This window comes from Python bivittatus, unplaced genomic scaffold (genome assembly GCF_059951505.1).
Source record: "Python bivittatus isolate LINGU-HERP-01145 unplaced genomic scaffold, Pbiv_v1 ctg000700_np1212, whole genome shotgun sequence".
Taxonomy (NCBI): Eukaryota; Metazoa; Chordata; class Lepidosauria; order Squamata; family Pythonidae; genus Python; species Python bivittatus.
In genome coordinates, this window is record NW_028277098.1 from 78,779,883 (window position 1) to 78,806,137 (window position 26,255).

The 26,255-nt window shown below is 38.5% G+C and overlaps 1 protein-coding gene across 1 annotated transcript in view; it reads right to left on the reverse strand.

Annotated features, from left to right (window-relative positions):
- PTPRT (protein tyrosine phosphatase receptor type T) overlaps positions 1–26,255 on the reverse strand; it is a 678,601-nt gene that overhangs the window by 139,397 nt on the left and 512,949 nt on the right. The window contains exons 10-11 of the mRNA XM_088154570.1: positions 5,944–6,145; positions 4,743–4,845 (exon numbers count right to left, since the gene is read on the reverse strand). Of these exons, the coding sequence (XP_088010696.1) occupies positions 4,743–4,845; positions 5,944–6,145 (305 nt within the window). The remainder of the gene's footprint in view (positions 1–4,742; positions 4,846–5,943; positions 6,146–26,255) is intronic.

Here is a 26,255-nt window from a genome sequence, read left to right on the forward strand (position 1 = left end):
AGGTACATTTATGTCTGGAAAGTGGAGGATGTAATAATCTGAATGAAAATAGCCTGATCTTGTGGAATGATGTTGATGAATGCATGCAGGAAAATGACAGTATAGGTTTAATTAAAGATAAAAGGGCTAAAATATGTGTAAAAAAGTATGAACTGGTGTTGTCTGGACTGTTGTGGGTATATATGAAAAATAGGAATGCAGACTTTGGTGATAGTTGCATGTTACACTTCAGTGAATAATGATAGTTGAAAAACCAAATGACAGAATGTGTTTTGAAAAAAATGTACAACATTCTGAACAAATGCAATCCAGGGGAAAAATATTAATCTGTTAGGTAAGGTGAGTGGATGAGCGGAAATGAGACAAGAGCTATTTTGAGACCTAAAAATTTGATGACTGTTTGGTTAGCATCCACTTAGAGAAAAAAAAGTGTTTTGAAAACTTGGTTTAAGTCACTTCATATGTACACATGGGAAAGCAATGAATGCAAAACATGATGGAGTTTTGAGCTTTTATGATGAGAAACTGGGAGAGATCTGAATGTTTAACACTCCATTTTTTTGTATAACCAACAGTGGATGGATGGATGGATGGATGGATGGATGGAAGGAAGGAAGGAAGGAAGGAAGGAAGGAAGGAAGGAAGGAAGGAAGGAAGGAAGGAAGACTGCAGGAAGAGAAAGTACAAATCCTATATAAAAAAAGTATTAGCAGATCAACAGATCTCCTAATAGAATGAATGGAAAGTTGATGTAATGAAAGACCATGTGGAATCCAATTTGGGGGGAACTCAAGACAAAGGAAAGCTCATGTTGACTTTGCAACTGAGACCTGTCTGGGAAAAACCCCATCATTATAATAGGCTTATCACATGTTGGACACAGTATGTTTGTATGTATTTGCATGTGACTTTTCAATTATTTCTATAGAAGAAACTGTAAAGAAATAATGTTTTCAGAAAGATTTTCACAATGGACTCAGTTTTTGATAAATATTTATTGATTTGCAGGGGAGAGCTTAATTTTGTTTTTTGTTTTTGTTTTTAAGACTGTTCAATCAAAAAAGAAAAAAAACAGCAAAACTTAACTCAGCAGGAGACTTAGAAAAAAATATCTATAATATATAACACAGCATATTCTGGACTCCAACAGCATATAGTAATCACCCTATATAGTCTGCTAATGGACAAACACAAACACAATACAAGCAAAAATTGGTATGTTAGTTTTAATAGAACTGACAGAGTTGAGTGATAAATTAAGCTTTCTCATTCATATTCCAAAATAAGAAATGAATGATTGCTTACTTTCCATCATCTCAGTCTGTACTTGGTCATTTATTCATGAAAAAGCCAGAAGTAGGGAAGGCTTTTGTTTTAAAGAAATATGAGAGGAAGTTAACTAGTTACTTTTGGAGTCCACACGCATCACTGAAATCCAAACATATTTCTATTATAAACATTTCATTCTAAAGATTTAAGTCCTGTGGGATTTACATGGGGCATAATCTAGGCAAAGTTAGACTATCCACACTATATCTGTTAACTTAACTGGGAAAGTGATAATCACTTGATTAAATATCTTCCTTTATATTAAAAATCTGAAATGCTTAAATGTTACTAGTCTCTTCCTAAGTATGATAAGCTGATCTACCATTACTGCCATCTTAATAAGAAATTCATATTCTGATGATTGATATGAATTCTTACAGACCGATACAGAGCAAATCATTTGGGAGTAACCAGCAAGCTTGTTCATTTCTTCTCTTCATCCTATCCCAAACAAGCATTTTCCTTCATTTTTACTTGGACAATGAAACACTGATGTCAACCAATGCATAATATTACCGATGAACTGAAAATATATAATGCAAAATTTTTGGTGAAGATTTTTGCTTTTGGTGAAATTCTGTACATATTTGGACTATTGTCATAGAACAAGTATCCCAATATCTACCAAACCTAAACATGCATATATTGACCTTAGATGAAATTTGAAGGATAATTTTTTAGATGCATCCTGGAACCAGCATCTTAGATGCAAAACATACACTATGTTAACTCAGTTACAGCTAACAACTGGACTACTAGTATATTTTCATTAGTCGAGCAAGGCAACAGCTTTATTACTGATGGGTGCATATTTTGTACTAGGTCAGTCAGGAAACTAGAAACACTTGTAGCAGCGACACCATTAAATTTTATAACCTCGTGTTAGAACAGATAAAGACTGCACTGCTCACTTAAAGTGCTTTCCACTCATCCTTTAATTTGCAAAAAACTACATTGGCATGACATTTGCTATCCCTTGATGTTTCCTACTTGCCTCTGTTGCATCTGTAATTGCACCAGTGAATGGTAGCAATTATGCATGTGCAACACGTGTTAGACAAGAGCTGAGTCCTCCAACATTGCTGCCTTCTTTCTGCAGAGTGTTACCAGCTGATGAAAAAAAAATGGCTATCCATCCATCCCTTTATCCCTCCATCCCTCCATCCCTCAATCCACCCATCCATATTACATTTAAGGTTGCCTAATTCACAAATTTTGACCCTGGGTGGTTGACATAGGATTAAAAGAACAAAACAAAATAACTGATAAATATAAAAACTACAAAAAACACAACTGAAGCCAAACTGCAATCAAATGAACATTTCCCAAACCATTTCAGGGCAGGCCCATTCAATGTTCTGTCCCAATGTTTGGATGAAAAACCAAGTTTTCAAGGCCAACAGAATCAGGGCCATCCAAATCTTGTGGGATAGGCTGTCCCAAATAACAGAAGCTATAACAGAGAAGGTACAATTCCAGCATCTTGCTAGGTGATCTGCTCTCTATTGTTTCATGGAGCAAACCCAAAGCATGTCCACCCTGTTGGAACTTGTGGGATGGCAGAAATAGAGATAGGCACAGTCCCTCAAATAAACCAGCCCTGTGCCATGAAGGGTTTTTCAGAAGGCAACAGGCATCTTGAATTGTACAGAAGCCTATTGGAAGCCTATGCAGCTTGCACACTAGTGGCACTATATGGATATACTATAGTGCATTCACAACTATCCAAGCAACTGCATTCTGGACTAATTGTAACTTCAAGGGAAGCCCCGAGTAGAACATGTAGCAATAGTCCAAGGGGGTAGTGACCATGAGCAGGGCCTCCTGATCCAGATATGGTTACAATTGGTGCACAAAATATATATGTGCAAAGGTCCTTTTGGCTTTTCAAGCAGGAACCAAGAGTCCAAGATAACCTGTAAATTGTACACCAGTTCTACCTAAGGAAGTATACCCATATAGAACTAAATGTCTCCAGAACCAAGGGCCCCCCAAACCTACAGGCACTCGGTGTCACTTTGGTTAAGTCAAAGCCTGCTCTTCCCCATCCAGATCCCCAGAGCTGTAAACACTGGGAAAGAGCCTTGATGCCATCACTCGGTCAGCCAGGGTAGAGATGTATACCTGAATATCATTAGTGTATTGACAATACATGATGGCAGTTAACCTCACCCAGAGTCCTCATGTAGACATTAAATAGGAGTGTAGAGAGTATGGAACCCTGAAGAACAATGTAAAGCAATTGTCTAGAGTTAGACCTGTTCCCTCTACCAACACCACCTGGAGCCAGCTCTGGATGAAGGGCAGAACCATTAGAACATCATGCACCCTATTCTTAATACTCAAAGTCACTCCAGAAGGATTCTATGTATTGTAGGCCACTGAGAAAGCAGAGAGGGCCAGGATAGATATACAACCTCCATCCCAGTAGTCCTACCAAAGGTCATCTACAAGGGTGATCAATACTATTTCAGTACTATATTCCAGTATGAAACCAATCTGAAATCAGTCCAGATAGTCTGTTTCTTCCAGAGCCTCCTGGAGCTGAAAATTGATCACCTTAACAACAACCTTACCTAAAAGGGACTAACAGAATTCCTTGATAACCAAGATAGATTGTGCCTCCATCAGCTCCAAAGGACCTGTACAACTGGAGTCCAACTCAGACATAGCTGAGTGGCTGTATCTGATGGATGCCTTAAATAATCTTCACAGTGACACCACATATGTTCACCTGCTCCCCCACCCCATCTGTTTAGGGGCCAAGTCACCTTAAACAGAGTCACTAGCCAACTCTCTGTAGACAGTTTTATTTGCTCAAAGTTAAGAAGGGTAGCCGTTCAACTCCAACCTTTAAAAGCAGGGTACAACTTCATAGCCATGCTTCAAAGGATCAGTTCAACAAAGTTTCAGTCAAAGTTAAGTGCCCCTTCAAAGATTAGCATAGCTAAATCACAGCTGTTTGCCCACAACTTTCAATAGCACTTTTTTTCAGATGCATTTTTTTTTGGTGTAACTTTTTGATGGGGAAAGATGAATATTAGCAGACATTGTTTGATGCTAGCATTCATTCTGCTATGAAGTCCAGACAGAGCAGAATGCCTAAATTAGCTCCCAGAGGAACCCATGGAGAACTCTTTCACATTTTTATGCTCCAGAGATCATAGAATTTTGAGCCTTTTGAACCAAAAACAGAGCAATCACCATCAATTGCAGCATTTTATTTTTAGAGATACTTGTTCGGTATCTTTTTCTGCTACAATGGTCCACTGAGATAATGATGTTATTGTAGCTTTCCTTATTTTATTATTTTGTTATAATTCTCCCTTTACATAATCTAGAAATATGGAATAACATGTGTCATGGCATCTTTGAAAAAGGAGAGAGACTAAACAAGGAGAAAAGAACATTACCTGACCGGTGCACCACGAGACTGTGCAGGCTTCAGCATGACTGTGATGGTGGTCTCTGTTTCATTCAGAGGGGAGTCAGTATCATATTCTGGCATTGATGGGGCTGTGGAGCAACAGAAATATTTATGTTTCTGGACATCAAGAGGTAGAAGGGGATCAAATACAAGATGCTGTTTGATGCTGTTTATTCTTTCATGGCAGTGAACTTTTGGTTAAAATTTTAACCCAGTTAGGAAGAACTGATTTTCTTGCTATTTTTGTCTTGGTGTTCCTTTAGGTTTGATTAAGTATCTCTTGGTCTCAACCTTATTACTCTAGTTTAAAGAACATATGTGCATATCTGCTATTGTTTCATAGTACCTAGACAATGCTATGATTGGATGAATTCTAATAAATTTCCTTTACAATATTTTTAAAGGAAATGTTTATATTCTGCTCCCTTTCCAATTTCAGATCTTGACTTACAGCTGTCTTCTGCAAGAAGCTGTTACCAAGGAAATGCAATGGTCCATGTGAGCAGACCCCATTCATGCATTGCCCTAAGCCCAAAATAAACAAATCATATGCTTTAACACAAAGCGTGAAGTTGACAAAAGGAATTAAGCTCATTTTCCTGGAATCTCAGTACTGGGTATCAATGATTCCAAAATCTAAATGAATAAATATTGACCCCTTATTTATATTAAAGCAAAAAAGATAATGTGTTATATGATGGCAGTACTATAATTTCTTTATATGTGAATATGAAAATATTTGCAGAGCATAACTCAGATATAAATTATAGAGATTTTTGTTGCTAGGTGCATCTGCAGATTAAAAGTTGGACAGGACAAAGCTCAGTAGTGGCGGGAATGTTTTGCATCATTCTAGATTAATTTCTGAGTTACTTAAAATTAAAGAGCTCCAGAAAGCAATGCTTAAGTGGAAACAAAACAAATCAAAAAGCCCCACCCACTACGTCCATAAATCCTATTCTTTAGTCTTTTACTTATTACAGTGCACAATAGTAAATGATTGGGTTGTATCACTGTTTAATGAGGAATCTGACAAGTTCTTTTCCCTATAGGAACACTTTTTAAAAACGTTGCCCAGGATGCTAACTGCTTTAGCTTTAACAGAACGCTAATTATTTTATCTCTGTCTACCAAATTCAAAGCCAGAACTGAATTTTCTCAGCATGCCTTTTCCCCCTTAACAGTACCTGAAATTTTAGTTGCAATCCGTGTGGTGATGGGAGGTCCAAAGCCCTTTACTGTGCTGGCTTTAATGGTGAATGAATAGGTAGTTCCTGGGTATAACCCTACAAAGAGATGGTGAGTTTCATTCCTTAGTTTGAAGACTTTTCCTCTCTGGTTCAACAAGTCAGCAGTAGGATCGAGAGATCCAACAGCCTTGTAGGTAATCTGAAATGAATGAAAGAAAAATCAAAACTCTTGTATGATCTTAATGTATAACTAATTCCCTCTATATTTCCATCTACATAGATCTAAATTCAGTTAGAATAACTGAAGAATAAACAGCAGCTAACTTCAGCTGATTTCTGTTAAATGCTACTTTTCCAATGTGTGTGTGTGTGTGTGTGTGTATACACTGTACACACACACACACACATATCTTTATATGCTGTCCAACTCCTGAGACTCTGGGTGGTTTATAATATAGGATTAAAAACAATCAAACTGATGATACATTGTTCATCTCATATTGATGGATGGCCTCTTTCTGCAGCTTTCTACAGCAACAGAGAGAGCCAAATGGTGTAGTACCTCATATTGCAGGAACCATGAGCTTGACTGCTCTTTTCCCCATACTACAGTCTGGAACTGCCCACTAAAGTAAGAGCATGACTACTGTAAAGGGGACCTTGATTCCCAATCCCCATAGGTGTTCCAGCAATATATGACGGCCCGGGGAATCAAAAGCAGGGGAAAGGTCTAACAGACTGGGGGGGGGGGGACACATTCCCATACCCCAGCAACCAGAGTTGTTTCTGTCCCATGCTCAGACATGAACCTAGACAGGAAAGAATTTAGATGATCCACTTCATCTAGGATCCTCTGCAGCTGATTCCATCCCATCTTCTCCAGCACTTTCCCCAGAAAGGAAGGATTGGCAACAAAGTGAATGTTATCACGTATGGCTAGATCAAGAGAATTTCTTCAAGCAAAGGCCATATCTGCCTGTTTCATGGCTAGTGGCACCTCCAAACTCCAGCCACACATGGACTCTGCCAGATGCCAAAGAAGCCAGGAAGAACATGAATCCAGCCCACAGGTAAGAGGCCCTGTGGAATGGACAAAGAATCCATTTCCTCAGCTTCCACAAGATCAAAGAAACCAAATATTCAAACAAAGAGTTATTGTGTTAAATTCTGAATGGTATCAGTCTCTGAGCAAATATATTTTCTCTGCAAAGAATCTTCCAATGATGAATGGATTATCCTAATGAGAGATGCAATCAGAGTGGAAAGGTAGGTATGCTTCACTATAATATAAGCACAAGCAAGGACTCATACCTGTGATTGATCATATCTGCTCTTTGTTTTCTGCTACCATTACTCTAGGTATCCCTTATCTTGTTTATTTTCTTTGGTTCCTTAATAAAGAAATTGATGATTCAAAAATGGCTGTTCAGAAACATTTTTATCCAATAAGCTGGCTGTTACCACAATCAGATATGTGGAAGAACTGCCCACCAGATTACTGGGAAAATCTCCAAGAGCACTCAAGAAATGATCTGGATCCATCAGGTAGCTGGAATGGACCATTCTTATGGGTCTTCCATCCTTGCAGATGTCAAAGGGTTAGCAGGGTCCACAGGTTCTCACTATTTATGTCACGATGATGAAAGCAACGTGCCAGAAGCTCTGCTCCTTTGGGACATGCATTTAACATCACATCACATATAGAAAAGTGGTTGGTTTGCACCAGAACACCACTACTTATGTCACTCTGACTCCCTTGCCCCTCCACAGATGCTGCTGGATGGTGGTATTGTGCAGCTTGACCAGAAAGTGAATAGACATATGGCAAGGAATTCCATTAATGTCACACAAGTTCCAAGTCTAACCTATGATTGCCCATATGAGTAAGGGACAAGTCCATGGCTTTCTTGGCAATGATGGCCATGAAATCCTGAACACATCTGGACCTCACCCTGAGCAGTATGAACTTTCAGGAATCTATACTACCAGCTACATCTGTAGGTGTTTAGGAAGGGCCACTAATGGCAGTAGGGTGACAATATGCCGTAAAGAGCCCCAACTTCTCCCTACAGCCGAGTCTCAGTCCTTACAACTCAATAAACAACCCAAGATCCATTGATTAGCACACCTAGTTACCACAGAGGTATTACAAATGATTGGAGTCACCCAACTTTGGCCCTTTCCATCTTGGCTGCTGGAGGACCTGAAGCCCAGGAAGGCAAACCTCTGGTGGCAAGACCCATCTAGTTGGTTATACTCAGAAATCAAGAGTGACATGAATTTCAGGAAGGCAATTTTAATGTTAGTCTGAGGTAATTTCAGAATCTTGAAAAATATTAACAGTAAATTCCCAGGTCAGTTAAAGTGGGTTAATTAAGGCCACGTCTTTCTGAAATTATTTTTCTCTGATATCTCTCACATCTGTACTGAGTTGCATCTTCTGAGATAAATTCTCAAATATTTCATCCCTTATTTTCCCACACCTTCTTATATCCAGCAAGGTTATATCTTACTCAGCCACATCTCAGTAATAAAGTAATACAGTTTTATCTTGTATAGTTGTAGCTATACAGTTACTATATTGAACTTGAAACACTTAGATCACTTATGTCCAACAGCAAAACACAAGTGCAATCACACATACGAGTCACTCTACAGTGAGATGGGCAGTGACAAATTTGAAATATAAATAAAGACAAATGCACTCAAAATATTTTTAAATGGTCATGGTCTTGTGAGATCACCAAGTCTTGCAAGATTTTGGTAATTAAGTAAACAACAACAGTAAAAACAACAACTATTATTCAGTTGTTCTTAAATGGTTGATATCTTATGAGATCACCAAATATAACAAGATTTTGGCTATTGATATTACATTTATTTATTTATTTATTTATTTGTTTATTTATTTATTGGCCGTCCACCAGAGAAAACATAAAAACAGCTAAAATCATTAAATCAAACAGACAGCCCAGACTAAAATAATTTAATGGACAGAAAAACAAAACAAAACAAAACAGGGTCCATTGAACAAATAATAAACATAACTCCAGGCCTGGCACCAAAGCTAGGTTTTCAAAGTTTCCTAGAACCCCAGGAGAGAAGGTGCTGTCCGTATCTTTGGGAAGATGCTGACACAACAGAGAAGGCACACTTCCTAGGTCCCACAAGACCACAATATTTAATGAAGGGGACCGGGAGCACAGTCACTCTGCTGGAACATACTGGGTGGGCAGAAACAGTTGGAGACAAGCAGTCCTCAGATATCCAGGCCCTATGCCATACAGAGATAATATTTATAGATAATAACCAGCACCTTGAATTGCACTCAGAAGCCAATTGGCAGCCAATGCAGCTCACGTAGTGGTGGTGACACATGGGCACACTGAAAGACACCCATTAGTGCTTATGCTGCCGCATTTTGAATCAGCTGTAGCTTCCGGGTGGTCTTCAAGGGCAGCCTCATGTAGAGTGCATTGCAATAATCCAATTGTGAGGTGACCAGGGCACAAGTGACTGACTGAAGGGCCTCCCAATTGAGGAAAGGGTACAGCTGGCACACAAGCATACACGAGCAGTAGCTGTAAGTGCAGAAGGATCCCAAAGTTGCACATCAGTCTTGACTGGGGAAGCAAGCCTCATCCAAGACCAAAGATGGTGACATTCCTGACCCAGCAGGTCCAAACTACTATAGCCACTCAGTCTGGTTAGGATTGAGTCATTGAAGTCTGTTCTACACCATCCAGACGCAAACAGCCTCCAGGCACTGGGTCAATATATTGATAGGTTCACCTGTGCCACTCAGGATGGAGTTGTAAAGTTGACCTCACCCAGTGGTTTCATGTAGATGTTGAACAGGAAAGAGGAAAGTGACCAGTCCTGAGGCACCCCACACAAAAGGGGCCACGGATGTGGTCTCTCCTCCCCTGTCAACACCAACTGGAATCAACCACTGAGAAAGGAGGCAAACCTCTAAAGCATAGTGCCTCCCACTCCTAACCCCTGCAGTTGGTCCAGAAGGATACTATGGTTGACAGGATCGAAAGCCACTGTGAGATTAAGGAGCACTAGGATGGCTGCACCATCCCCATCCCAGCTCTGCCAAAGGTCATCAGCAAGCACTACCAGTGTTGTCTCTGTAGTGTTCCCTGGCCTGAAGCCAGACTGAAATGGCTTTCATTTCAGATATTCCATAATGATTATATTTATGTAATCATAATTATATTTCATTTTGGGATCCATAGATGCCATCTGGGGTTCCCATGTGAGACAGTGCCTATAGTCACCATATTGGTATGCTTTCACTTATGAACAGTCCTAAAAACATTAAATGAAAATGTAGTACCTGAGTAAAAGAAACAGTCAGGGATCACTGTTAGTGTAAATGTCAGAACACCACTGATATTTACTGGAATTTTATAATTCCAGTAAAATGTCAGAATGGAAAATGTCAAAAATAGCTGTCATTTATTATGTCTTAAGATTCACCAAAACCCTTTGGTTAAACTGCATCTTCATTATCATGATAAGCTGATAAAAGGGCAGCATCTACTAGTTAATAAGTATGTATCCAAAACAATTTATTTCTGGTGATTTGTGATCTTGTCAAAATTATTCAGTTCATAATGATATAGCAAGACAATTTTGCTTAGATGGTTTAACCTGGCCAGGAATATGAAAGAAGATTCTGCACCTGTACAATCAGAGGGTCTTTTTTTTTTTTTTTTCAGTTGCCACTCAAAATGTTTTCTCTCTATTTTTTTCTTTTTAATTTTTAAAAATTTTTACTAAGCCTTGAATAATAAACAATTCCAAAGCCAGCATTTAACCTTTAACTACTGATGATGGCACAGTTCAGGAAAAGTCTCAATCCTTTGGATTTACAGAAACTTCATAAATTAGAAGTGAGCTTGGCCACTCTTGAGAAAACTCCACAAGCCAAATTAGCTGAATGTTGGGCATCAGCATAAAACATGGTGACTATTTGGTTCCTTCCCCCACATTCCAAAAAACCCTGCTTCTGTTTTTTGTGGTTCCAAGAGACCCCTAAATTCATACCATCAAAATTTGGCAGAAAAAATGTGATTTTTGGATAAATAATTTTTGCTTGTTTCTTTTCTACCTCTTAAGTTCTAAGATTTGGTAATTCTTGAAAGAAAAGGGAGAGTATAAAAAAATAAAATCAGAGCAGGTTTGAAAATATCAGCCTCATACCCTCTAGTATGTTCCTAAACCAAACTAAAAATAAAAGACAGCCCATCTCTGCTTTATACACTTTGGATGAAATCCTAATTTCTTTCCTCTAAAATCTGTTTAGCAACAGTGGAGAAGATCTGGCCATGTTTGCAATCAAAGCATCTCAGGGAGAAAGGATTGATTTTCTTTTTTTAATATTTATCACCCTGTATTATTTTTGCTATTTCATTTGTATTTATTATCCATACTATTTTAACACTTCATTATATTTTCTTTGCCTTCCAAACGGAAAGACAGAGTTCACCTCACCTAGAGCACCACAAAACAGTTGGGCATTTCAAGGTTCTTCAGTTGTTTATTCTAATTTTCATTGGGTCTACAGAAGGTCCTATTACATTGTAATGAATGGATGACAAGAGTAGCAATCTGACAATCTCTGGAAGTTGACAGGTGCCCAACCCCTGTACTAGTAGAAGTATTTTATGGAAGCACCTTTTCTTAGGTAACAGACAAAGAAATAAGAAACAAGGAAAATGTAATGAAAGCAAAGCAAAGCAAGCAATGGATTTCCTTTTCATTACTTACAAAGTAGCTTTGATTGTTAGGGAACTGGGTTGTAAGAATGTATACAATATTGTATGAACTTCAGGTTTCTGTTGAGAAATAATGTAAAAGTCTCCTGCCACTATGACTGTATAGTACGTTATAACAAGCAGTCAGTTCAGCCATATAGTACTTTGACTACAATTCTTAATTTGGAGAACTGGGTATTGGAGAGAAACAAATTTTGCTTAGCAATTGTATATTGGCTTGCAAAGTTAATTCTTCAGGTTAGAACCACATGAGAAATTACAGAAAAGTAATTGGGCCAACTGCAATCCTAAAAATGAATAAGAATTATGACCAACTGGTGAGTATTTGGTTATAAAAGACTGCAGATTTCAAATGCATGTTTTAAACAGAAGTCTATTCATACATACACATGGCAAAAAAGTGTATATAAATGCAGAACCAGGATTGATTTGATTGTTTCTGATGAAACATTGACAGAATTAGTGAATTAGTGTGATCATTACAAGGATGATGAGAAGTTCTGAATTTGGGTCAGATCACAATTTGGTAACGTTAAGATTAGATATTAATAGAATGACTACAAGAAAAGGAAGTACATGGTTTGTATTTAAAAAATAAATAGAAGATAAATGAACACCCACCCACCCCCAAACAAATGAATGGAAAGCGAATATAAAGAAAGAGGATATAGAAGCTGCTTGGAACAGTGTGTGTGTGTCTGTATGTGTATGTCTCTATGTGTATATGTATGTATGTGTGTGTATGTGTGTGTGTGTGTGTGTGTGTATATATAAATAAAATTTTACAGAGCGCCACAGTGAGTGGAAGTCCACTAATTGAAAGTATGAAAAAGGATACCAGATGGAATGATGAAGTGAAAGTAGCTGTGGATGAGGAATAAAAGGCATATAAGGGAATGACTGCTGAAAAAAGAGATGTTTTTGTCTTTGCCCTGTCCCCTGTCAATGCATCCAGATCTGGATATCAGATAATGTTTCGATATGATTGACCAAAGGAAGAAATGTAAATCTGTTGATGTATCCCAATACCAATTCCACCATGCCTTCCGATGTTGTCTGAAATTGGAATGCAGTCAGTGCAGGGATAATATTGCTGTAAAAAAGCAAGAAGGCAAACTTATATGAATACCAGATACTGTGTACCACACTGAATCATCTTAGTGGTTGTACACATAGCATCAATTATTACATTTGCAACACCTTGGGTACCTTTGTACATTCCAGCACTGAATGTTTGGACTGATGGAAAGAATATTGTCATCAATTATATAACCATCAAGAACCTGTTACACCACCTGCACAACGATCTCACAACTTAGGCCCCCCTGAGAACCAGTACTAGAGGAGGTGCCAAGCACTGGAGAAATAAAAAAAGGTATAAAAACAACTAAAGCAAGGCAAAGCAGCTGGCAAGGCAAATGCAATGAGGTCATAGCCAAAGCATTGAAATCAGATGTGGTGGTAAGGGGAGCCCCCTATATACATGTAAGCTGCATTCACTACCAAATCTATGGGATGCCCCCCCCCCAATACATATGGAATTGCTTAATGTGACCTTGAAAGAAAACAATCACAGCAAGCTGAATTGACCCTGAGTGGTGACAGAGAGAAGACTCAGTCAGGACCCTGTGGCCCAGTAAACCAAATTGTTTCTATTTACTGACCATATCTAAAACATTCCAAAGTCATGCTGTAATTTACACTGTCTCTGCCTTTGTCTTGTGTTTGCAATGTAGTAGGCCAAAAGTATATAAGCTTTGGTTCTGCTTTTCCTCATGGCTGCTCAGCAAAGTATCAAAGCTTTGCTGGGAGCTCAGTATGTATGTATGTGTATACACACACACACACAGTTTATTGATTCATGCTAATAAAATTATGTTGTATCTTCAAAGTGATCTGGCTGCTTCAGGTGAGCCAGGTTTTGGCCACAACACAGGAGATGATCCTTTACAAAGATGAGTGCACTCACTAATTCGGTTGATCTGGATATTAGAGCAAGTACCAAGTTCATGGAACAAGCCATCATAGACACCATTTTTGTAAAAGGAAACAGCCACAAATGTAAAAAGTGCCACGGAATCAATCTACTTTCAATGGTCAGTAAGATAATCATGCAAATAATCCAACTCTGAATACAAAAATAAATTTACAAAAATAAATGCATGAATAAATAAATAATTGATTTGTTTAATAAATAAATAAAACCCTGAATATAAAAATAAAGAGCACAAGAGGTCTACAAAGAGTAGGTTGGTTTACATCCAAACTGGGGTTGCTGTGACCAGATATTACACCACAGCAAGTCATGGAAAAATTAATCTAATGAAACAAATGACTTACTATATCATTAATTGATTTTGTAGGTACCTCTGACAGCTGTAACCCACACTTTGGAAAGTACTTGCCATTGAGGAAATGGGAAGTTAGATTATACGGTTCCTACAGCATGATCATGATATCTCAGTCAGCAATGTTCACATTAAAGGAACCTTGCATCACACTGAAGGGATTGCATAAGAAATGAAACCATCTGCAGAAATACATCAACCAGTCAACAATGAAATCCAAAATTGGCAACTGAGATTTGGGCACTTTTGCAGAATGGATCCAGTTTGCTACCCATATAAGCTATTCTGGAGAACATGACCCCATGGATATAAGGAACAATGCATGGTATCAAGGAAAACCTAGATATGGCAAATTGAAACTGATTTAGCCCATTGTAGACTGGATTTGAATCAAGCTAAAATCAAAGCAATGGACAAGGCACTTTGGTGAGGCATTGTATTAAGTGCACACACAACAACATATTGGATATAAAACCACTAATCTTGCACTAGAGGTATGAAGTTCAAGTTTAAAGATCTGGGTGAGAATGATAGCTGAAGAGTGAAAGGAATGCAGTAAACATGAGTTTCCTAGAAAAAAGGATGAAAAGAAAATCATAAGTGCTCTGAGAAAAATGATAAGACTATGGGCATAACAAGAAAAACTTGAGAAAAGTCAAAATATGGATGCAGTTGATGGATATGTGTGAAAACTGCATCTGTCCTTAACATTTGAAGAATGCTGTTACAGTTCCCCTATACAAATGAAATGGGAATGGGACACTTAAGATAAAAAAAAGGTAGGACCAAGAATGAATGGGTGCTGAAAGAACATAGATTCAATATAAAAGTGAGTGACCAGTATCAAAGGAATACACTGAGGTGGTTTAATGGTCATCTAGAGAGAAATAATGAGCATCAAATCACAAAACAAATACATAACCTAAGAGAGAATGGGTCAAGAGAAAAGACTGAGAAATTAGCGGCTGGATGGAGTTGGTGACATTCTTAAGACAAGACAGTTGAGAAGTTTAAAAAACATCTTATTTCTTTTCTGCACTTTGTATAAAGTTTGCTTGCCTCAAAAAGGAACAACATGATAGGTATGTATATATGTAGTATGAAGCCAGAGGTCACCTACTCTCTTCTCCTTAATTCTCCTACATATGTCATTCAGTATTTTCCTCAGCTGTTAAAATTTCCGGTCAGTTTACACTTCACTTTCTGCAAATATTCATCACTACAAACATTGCTGCAACTACTAACACACTTTTAGTTTGCTGTATGTCAAAGCACACCTTTGAAATTCTGTCTGACTTCCACTATTATGCTTATTAATGGCAACTGTGCAAATTATATAGCTATATTCAGAGGTAAAACTCATGACTTATTTACCAACCAATTTCTTTACTGTGTTCTAAATTCAATCCAAAGGTGGCTCAATTTCAGCAGAGTTGTCAATAAAATATACTGTGTTCGGCTGCTCCCTTAACCTTTCCTGATATTACAAGGATCCTCACTTATGTGCAGGGTAACATTGTGAATAAATCAATGTATGTTAATATCCACATATCCTCAATTTTTTATGAAATGCTTCACAAAAATCAAATTCATAGGTGTATGAGAAAGCCTTTGGGGCAGGGAGGAAATGAAAACTCTGCTTTTATACTAGAGGGAAAAAATTGCTTGTCAAACGTTCAACTAAACAAAACCAGAATATATATATATATACATATACATATATATATATATATATAATAGCTACAATCCAATTTGTCTGAATAATATGTTTGAGAAACATAAGGACAGGGGAAAATCACAAATATGGTGTATTCTGTTACCCAGAAATCACATTGCTTAATCAGAAAATATTCTACAAATAATCAGGGTAGAATGATATTTATTTCTGAAGTACAGAACTCTTGCTGTTAACATTGAAAAAAAAAGAAAGCAGACAGCATGATCCAGCCAGAATTAACATTTAGGGGGGGAAAAAAAATACTGATATCAACCAAGATGTTAACTCTCACTGAAATAAAAGAAATCTAAAAGTGTTTTAATTTATCTAAATTCCATCTTGATCTCACATAATCTTCCAAGGCTGCTATCCCAGCCTGTCCCATCCCAGCCATTACCACCCAACATCACTTCTGGATTTGCTACTAGGCACCAGCTCTTCAGGTTGGCTTCTGCAGCATCTTTGGGACTTCAGCTTTTTTCTTCTCTTTCCCCTTTCTCTGTTCTTCCACTCAAACTCTTCATTTTTTTTATACACCACCACAAACCTTTCTAGCCAAGACCATTTTTAAAGGGCTGTCTTCACTAATCCTTAAAGGTACTGTAAAAGGGACGCAGTGGCGCAGCGGCTTAATGACGCTGAAAGTTGCCGGCCAGAAATGGTCGATGCTTCAGCGGTTCGAGCCCAGCTCCGCGCAGCAGAGCGAGCTCCTGCTTCCTCCCCAGCTCCTGTCAACCCAACAGATTGAAAACTCACGTGAGTAGATAAATGGATACTCTCACTCTGATGGGAGGAAAAATGCTGGCGGCGCCTTGCAAAAGGAGTCGGGAGCAGTTGCCGGTAGTGCGGAAGTCGCGCATGCCTGAAAAAGGCGCGAAGCAACGGAAACCCCGCCTCCTGCGCTCACCAGCTGGGCTCTGCTCTAGGAAGGAGGCAATGGCAAACCACTTCCGAAACACCTTGCCTTGAAAACTGCAGGGACTCATCCAGGCAGTCGCCGCAGAATCGGTCACGATTGAGTGCAGGGGGAAAAAAAACCTATAAAAAAAGGTGCATAGGCAACCCTGCCACTCCATGCCCTTCCTTCCTCACTTACATCCGAAAATGCCATATGGATCTGCACTGAATTATCTATCATTTTTCACATTTCTATTTAGGTGCCAACAAATTTTCCACTGAAAGACTATACTGTATCAAAATACGTTTAAAATGAATTTTTGAGAATTTATATTTGGAAATATATATTTTGGGGGGAAAAAATCAGTAAAACAGATCCTTCACTATCATGGATTAATTTCTCACCATATATCTGTGTTAAATAGGATAACCTATGTAGTCAACTAACCCATATGAAATGGAATACAGAACCAGATTAAAAATCAAAATGAAATAATATTTCACAATATTTAGCAGGTCCCTGTTCTTCATTATTAAGGGCCCCATCCTGAGAATTTTAGGAATATATAAATATATAAACATATAAATTCTTTTGAACACTTCACAATACATGTAACTCATATTCATTTCAATAGAATATAGGTACATACAAATATATTTTGATAGCATCTTTACAAACCATCCAATCCCAAACATGGGTGTCCATGGGGGGGGGGGGATAAGATCAAGGCAAATGATGATCTGTGTGTTGATGTCATCAAATAACATGAATTAAGTGCTCAGGTCAAACATCATTATGTCATTATTTAATCACATAATTGACGCGACAACTTCAAGGAACATATGCTATCACTTGAAGCCATTGTGGCTTGTTACGGACACCACTTACCCAATCTTCTCCTTTTGCTAATCTCTATATAATTATGTGAGCATGAAACTGAGCAAACTCAGGGAGGGAGTGAAGGACAGGAAGGCCTGGCGCAATATGGTTCATGGGGTCACGAAGAGTCGGACACGACTTAACGACTAAACAACAACAATGTAATTATGTAACTCCAATTCTTATGGTAGGAAGGAAACAAAGACAAAAGAATGGCAAAAAATAGCAGGAGAGAGAGGGGGAAAGGAAAAATAAAACTTTACATGAAAAAGAGATTCTGCAAAAGAGATATGTATGTATGTATGTATGTATGTCTTATATATATATATATATATAAATTCCCCTGTCACCCCTATGGGTTGTATATGTCTTCCTTAATCTTGGGTCCTCTACCAGAGGCCTGGGAGTTTGAGGGTTCTGCGCAGTATTAGCTGTCCCTAGCACTGCACTCTTCTGGACAGAGAGCTCTGATGTCGTTCCTGGGATCTGTTGCAGCCACTCTCCCAGCTTAGGAGTCTTAGCCCTGAGTGCTCCTACCTCCACTGGGACAACCTTAGCTTTTACTTTCCATATCCTCTCTAGTTCTTCTTTCAGGCCCTGGTACTTCTCCAGCTTCTCATACTCCTTCTTCCTGATGTTGTTATTACTTGGCACTGCTGCATTTATCACCACTGCTGTCTTCTGGTTCTTGTCTACTACCATGATGTCTTGGTTGATTGGCCAATACCTGCCTGTCTGTCTGGATCTGGAAGTCCCACAGTCCTGTTATTCTCCACAACCTTCTGTGGAATCTCCCATCTGGACTTGGGAGGGTCTAGCCCATACACTGTGCGGATATTCCTGTACACAGTGCCAGCTACTTGGTTCTGCTGTTCAGTGTATGCTGTTCCTGCCTGCATCTTACACCCTGCCACTATGTGTTGGACTGTCTCTGAGGTCTCTCTGCACAATCTGCACCTTGGGTCCAGTCTAGTGTGATAGACCCCTGCTTCTATGGCTCTGGTGCTTGGTGCCTGTTCCTGTGCAGCTATGATCAGTGCCTCAGTGCTATCTTTTAGTCCAGCCCTTTCCAGCCACTGGTAGAATTTCCCAATGTCAGCCACCTCAGCTATCTGTCGATGGTAAATCCCATGCAGGGGCTTGTCTTGCCATGGCAGTTCCTCACTTGAACTTCCTCCCATGTCTGCTGCTGCCTCAGGCATTCTCTCAGCAGCTCTTGGGTGCCATCTCACTGATGTACTCCTGGATGCTCTGGGTTTCATCTAGGACAGTGGCTTTGACACTCACCAGATGAGAGAGAGAGAGAGGGAGAGAGAGAGAAAGAAATACACACACACACACCCATATATATATATACACACACACACTTACTCTATATTTGTTCTTATCCAGCAGTTATTTTTATTATATGTTATCACAGGTATTGGACTTTTCTAGTTAAGTTCAGAAAATCCAGGTTTTGGTGTAAATTATTATGACAATTCTGGCTGCATTCAGCCAAAAACCTTAGTCTAGTTTATCTTTCTATTTAATAAGAATTTGAGACAAACTTATTAAAGGTTCAAGATTCAAATGGTGTAGCGATATGTGAATGAGTAGAAGGACTCATAAAGTCATAAGGTCATTGCATTCATGATCACACCAGGATCTGAACCCTGTATCACATGGTGGTTTTCTTTCACTTCTCAGAGCTCAAATAGTGGAAGCAGTCTGTTAGCTGAATTTTGCCACATTGTTCTGGTCCTATTCATATGATATACTTAAAAGGAACAAGGGAGGAATAGTATGGATTTATTTAGTTAGTCAATTTATATGGTGGCCAAGTGCAAGTTATGACTCTCGACGGTTAATATAACATTAAAACAAAACAAAACTAACTGCCTGGAGTAGCAGCTGACTCAGTAATAGTTAACCCTGTAGTGCCACAGTTCCTAAACTGTGCATTGGGGCACCCCAGGTCACCACAGCAAACTCAGAGGGGTGGAATAGTATATTTTAAATTTTTGAGGGAAGCAGTGATTCTTGACATCTGTCAGACACTGCACAAATTACTAACCTAGTACCACTGTGTTTCCTCAAAAATGTACAATATCCTGCATTGTGTCTGTTAAGCTCACAGTTCCAAAACTGCACTGCAGTGCCCTGGGGTGCTGCAACACACAGTTTGGGAAAGGCAGGGTGCTGTGAAAAAATTACTGAGACACTAAGGGCACCATGAACTGAGAAAATTTGGGTGCCTCTGCTGCAGTGGACTGGTTACAATTGTTATTGATTAAGCATGTCTGTAAAGTTCTATTGTACCTCAGTTACCATGGGCTGCCCGTATATGTTGTAATTCTTGTGGACACACTGGAATTAGTTCTTCAAAAAGTTTCAGTAAAGTAAGTAGCAGACCTCCCCCACCCCTCACCCCCACTTCTTACTCTTTTGTTTGATCGGTAGAAAAGACACAACAAACACAGCCCAAGAAGGCATAGGAAATGAGGTGGGTGGCAATGAGGAGTTCTGCTGTTGCATACAAGCAGCAAACACCACACTCGTTCTTTCAGATTAGAAGGTTTATTAGCTCACCTGATCTTACAATTTACTCAGTGCCACATACAGACTAATTTTCCTCTGTGGCAAGTGTCAATACTAAACAATACCTTCAAAATTGCAGAACTATGCATACTGCATACCATCAGGTTATGTTAGAATTATGAATAATCCAAATTGTTTGTAACTCCTGTTCTCCTAGAGAGGAAAGACCAGAGACATGGACTTTCCCAGGCCAGTGTTATCTGTTTAGTATAAACTTGTCTTGGTGTACTTATTTATATATTTATTTACAATATATATCAAATTTGTCATTGCCCATCTTGTTAAAAAGTGACTCTTGGTGCTTTACAGAAAAGGTGCTTTCTTTGGCTTGGACCAAGCTGGAAATTATAAATGCCATCAGATAATAGTAGTATTTGCCTAATGCTTTCATGGTCTTTAATATTTTGTTAATGTGACCTTCTTTCCTGGTACACACACACATTATAACACCATCCTTTGGAAATTGTAGCAGTGTGGTTGCAAGGCAATATTGTAACTACTGGTTTTATGAACTACAATTGGAAGCTGCAAAATGCTTTTAACTTTTTACTGATATGTTGTTTAGCTTTGGGTATGCCTATTTCTTCAGTTCTGAGAACGCCCTGCCAAACCTGATTGCTCAGAAAGGAGGCATTGTTCTGTGAATTATATTCCTCCCTTTGTTTAAAATCTCTCACCCACACATAAATTCCAACCAGAGTTTCAACATCTAAGTCAACCAATTCATGGCAAATGGAATGTATAGGCACAAAATAGCACATCAACTGAAACTAATCCCAATGTAAGCATTTTAGCATTGGTATAGTTTCTGGACAAGACTTTTCTTTTGAATATACTTGAACAAGACAAGCTAAATGAAGTTATATTTTAGATTCATTTATCTTGAAGTTATCACTAATTTCTACTAGAGGCATATTTCTGGGTTTTGTTTATAGCAGAGGCAATTCAACTGGGCAAAGAAAGACATAACAGAGAATTGTCTCCTGAAATTAAAGTTGTCCTTGACTGAGGAACATAACTATATACAGTGACACTGACAGCATCTTAAATAATTTTGCTCTCTTTGTTTTCTTTGGCTGTTGGGCCTTCCTCAATTTTAGTATTCTGTCCCAAGCAACTTCATTTCATACTCACAAACCATTAAATTATTTCAATTTTTCCCCCTTCAAAACTCACAGCTTTAGCATACTTGTCCTGAACCAATGATTTCTCATTTTTTAAAGCCCCTCTGCAACCAGTCCCATTTTTACTCACCTATTTTATTATGGGGGATAAATACAAATAAATTGAAAAGTCTTCAGTAAAATTAAACTCATGTAATGCATGAGCTGTATTGCATTATATAATATGAATATTGTAATATAATGTAAACAACAAAAAGAGCCACTTCGGTGTAGTGTTTAAGGCACCAGGCTAGAAATTAGGAGACTGAGTTCTAGTTCTGCCTTAGGCACAAAACCAGCTGGGTGACCTTGGGCCAGTCACTCCCTCTCAGCCCTAGGAAGAAGGCAATGGCAAACCACTTCCAAAAAACCTTGGCAAGAAAACTGCAGTCGCCAGGAGACAATGCTGACTCAAAGGCAACAAAAAAAAAAAGAAGAAGAAGAAAAAAAGAAAAGAATGAATGAACAATGCAATTCTATAAACTTTCTGACCTGAAGCAACTTTATCTGAAATCTTCATTATTTTGTTCCACTTAGCAACAACAACAACAAAAAAAAAACTTCTATAACTTCAAGTTTTTGTACAGGCTTCCTAAATCAAGTTTATTTTTCATTTTTCAAAGTGCTGAGATTTCCCAGTATTCTATCAGGAGAGCCATCAGTGTAGGTTGCTTTATTTCAATACCTCCAAAGATCAGGCAAAAGCTTCTGAGAGCCTATTACAGTGTTGTCCAAACTTGGCCACTTTAAGATGAGTGGACTTCAACTCCCACAATTCCCCAGCCAGCATGGCTGGCTGGGGAATTGTGGGAGTTTAAGTCCATTCATCTTAAAGTGGCCAAGTTTGGACAACACTGGCCTATTAGATACTTATAGTAGGAATACTATGATCGTCCAACAAGTGAATTCACAAATATAGATAAGGAGATATAGAATTAACAGAATCAAGTAGACTCCCAAAAGCTGGTCAGAAATCACACAGGATTGCACTTTAGTGAGCAGGAAAATACACTTAAAATAATGCATGTATAGAAGACCACTGGTAAGAGACAGTTTGCAGAAAGTTTGCCAGTCCAATAACTCTTAACCAAGTACTAATATCAAGAAGGACCTAACAATCTAGATTTCAAGCGTGGCGTTGGAGATAGGAACATGGGAGAGGAGATGAATTACACTTTTCTACTCAGTAACAGAATAGTCCATATCAAATTACCCTTATGTCGATTTTTTGCCTCATATTTTCCCATACAAAGACACCAGGCTGACATCACTGAGATTCACAAAACAGTCCTTTTCTCAATGTTCAGAGACTGAAAAATGTTAGTCTTTTAGGTAGAAAGGATTCTTGACTGAAATCTGCTATCAGAAAAACAGTATTAAACCAATCAAAATGCTTTGCTAGTCGAAGAATAATTTCATTTACTATTAGAGTTTACTGCTGGCTTTGCCCCAAGATGGTGAAGTGACAAAAAAGCATGCAAGTTGAAGCCATCATCATTTCCTGTCATTGTCTGTTTGAAACAATGACTCTGATTGCTATTTGTATAAGTGGCTTTTCAAGCTGCACTGTCAAGTTGCCTGAGATGGAGTTACAGCTCACCAAGGAAGGTTGAAAGGAAGCTGTTTCAATGCAAGGGACAAAAGGAAATAATTGTCTGTACAATTTTCTAACATTAATTTTCTATTTTTTAAATTAACATCTATACATTGTTCACTCAGAATAATTTCCTAGTCTGGTCATGGAAAGTTTGAGAAATGTAACAATCTAACCTGATTAATCAGAAGCAGGTAGAAATCTTTCTCATTTAGGCTGCAATGAACTTCATAATGAAGGTTAAGAACATTATTTTAAAATAATTATTTCAGAAAGTAATTATTCCAGATCTAGCAGGGATGGCATGTTCTGGTCCCCTCCATCAAATAATGCCATCTTGTTGGATCCTGGAGTCATGCCTTCTCTGTGGCCGCACCTGCCTTGTGGAACAGTATCCCACAGAGATTTAGATGGCCCTGACCCTATTAGTTTTTTATAAGGCTTTTTTATAAGGCTGTTCTCCTGGACATTTAGGCAAGGAGGTTAGGCGAGCTCTACTGGTAATGCTACGTTTATGACTTGGGTTTATCGTTTTAATCTTGAGCATCATGGTTTAGATGGCCAATTGTTGTTTTAACTTTGTATGCTTCCCAGGATGACTGTTGTGAGGTGGGTGGCCATATAAATCATTTCAATAGATAATTAAATATTCTTCGTTTTTTTTAAACTGACCCTGAAGTATGATTCTCCATATTATGATCTGCTGCTTTATTGGAAGATGCTTTGAAGAAGGAAGGCTGGGCAGCATTCAGGCCAAATTTCTGAGTTTGCAATGAGAAGCAGTTGCTGATGTAAGCCTTTGGGAGATTCTGCTTTTTAAAAAAATTGAACCAGGGGACTCAGCAGCACAAAAGAAAAAGTTGTTCAGTTGTTTAAAATGATTAAAAAACCAATCATTTTAATTTGTAATTATATCTCTTGTATCCTGATGAGATGTTGCTGTAGAACAGGGATGGGCAATCTGTACACCATATCTTTTTTGCTGCTTCTCCATGGACACTGGGAGTTTTGGGGATACCTTTATCCTGGCAGAGGATCTTTTTCCATCAGGTTCTTCTTTATCTGTCAATGATACCATCAACTGCCACACTGAAGCTACTTGTGATAGGTCATACAAATTAATACATCTTTAAGAAAACCTGATTTGTCTGTTAGCCTTTCTTATTCTCAGCCCTTGAAATCAGTATGAGAGAATAGTTAAGAAAAAGCTACATATTATTTATTAGCTAAAGAATTGAATAGGACTTTTTAACTGGAAAAAATACAAATGAGAGAAATCTCTGAAACTATAATTATCCCAGTTTAATCCAGCTTAATCTTCCTATTTATACAACCTGAAATGGTCACAATAACCAGGGAACAAAACAGTAAAGATTAGGTTAAACATTAATGTATGCTTAAACAAACAAAAAAACCTAGGCAGGAAATTCACCTTTTTGTCCTTTCACTAATGAACTGTAAAATTCACCTCCAAGAGACCAGAAGAGATTGAAAGGTTCTCTCTTTCTGAAGCCAGTTTCCTCCAGAATGACAATTTACATGTGCTCAGTCATAAAAGCCAATATTTCATTCAAGTTTAAAGTTTTGGCACTATCAAGCAATTATCAGACTTCTCTCTTGTCCTCACTTTTTGAGGAAATTCCCCATGTTAACTGCTTGGCCACATTCAAGAAGAAAGGCAACTGTTTTGCTCACTGTCATATAGGAGGATGTCCACAGCCTCAGTTTCAAGAGTCCTACCACACAAATGCCTTTGCTTAAACAGAGAAAGCTGCCAAGTGTTGTACCTCAGTCAGCAATCCACAGAAGACATCCAACTATTTGAAAATTATGAATGGAGGTGACCAAGGGTAATTGTCAAGAATGTAAGCTTAAGCTTCTTCATGCTGGGAGTATCAAAACTAAGCTGATCCCATTAGGATCTGGCAGCTCTTTAAAAGTTATACCTCATTAGGCTTCTGTAGCAAAAGAAAATTGAAAAATTGGGGAAGGAGACCTTTGGATAATTTTCCTGCTGAAGAAGAAACTATTTTTCTTGGTTTGTAAGTATTTGCTGTAATGCCCACACCTTCTATGGATTCAGTTCTGCTAGTTCTTGCTGGTGTTCCTAGTCCGTCTATTGCCGGGTTAGCAATGGTGGAAGAATTGAAAGGAAATCTGTGTGAAATTCTTTTACTTCCATACATAAGAAAGGCTATCATTAGCAGACACCTCTCTTTTTTGTCACTTCCATTTTGTACCCTAAATTTTGGATGGAATATATATTAGTCAAATCCATTTTTTTTTATAGCAACAGTATATATGTGTATAAGTAATCTGTATGGGATAATGATGCATAAAGAAAGGGGATTTCAATCTTACTTCCACATTATTTGCTTTTGAAAATCATTTCCCCACCTGTGTTTGTCAATAATGGGACCACTTGCACCTGTCTGGATCCTGTTCCCTGCTCAAGTCTTGTAGAGAGCCAGGAAGATGACCTTGGAGAAGGCCATTAGAGAAACACCAGGTGCAGAAGAAACGTGTCAAGTCCAGAGAGGTGGACGAGTGTTACAAAGGTGGGAGAGTGATACAAAGAGACTCAGACTAGCCTATTGCCCACCTCCCACCCCCACTCCCTGGGCATAAGAGGAAATGAAAGAAAGACACAGACTTCTGTTATCATACCCTATCTCAATTAAGCTTAGTGTCTAGTCTTCCTGTGGAATCTGTTTCCTGATCTGATCTACCTTGAAGGGGTGATAATTCAGGAGGAGGAGGAGGAAGAGGGGGAGGGGGAGGAGGTGGTGGTGGTGGTGTAGGGGCTTTTCCATACTGCAACCTTAAATTGCTTGATGCCCACGTAAAACTGGCTGGACATGAAAGCTGTTTAAAAAATTCCATATTCAGATCCTTCCTCCACTCTGACCACAGTGATGGCCTGCCCAAACAATGCTTACCACAACTCCTGATTGGAGGATTCCTTGCTTCTTAACTCCTCCCACCCATGCTGGAATAGCAGAAAATAAATTTTCCATTGGTAATCCTTTGTTATGAGTCCAACTGTACTGACCTGCCCCCCCTTCTTGAAAACCTCGATCCCAATGGACCAGGAAATAAAAGGAAGAAAACACTACCATTTTAGCATTATCCTTGTCACTTGGGCTGGAAAGAGAAACTAGAAGAACTCTTGTCAATTTTACTTGGTTTGAAAAAACAAAAAGCAAGGTCTTCTGTTCCATCATTGAATTTGTGAAGAGAAGAGAAGAGAAGAGAAGAGAAGAGAAGAGAAGAGAAGAGAAGAGAAGAGAAGAGAAGAGAAGAGAAGAGAAAAAGGTACAGCATTACATCAGTCCACCAGT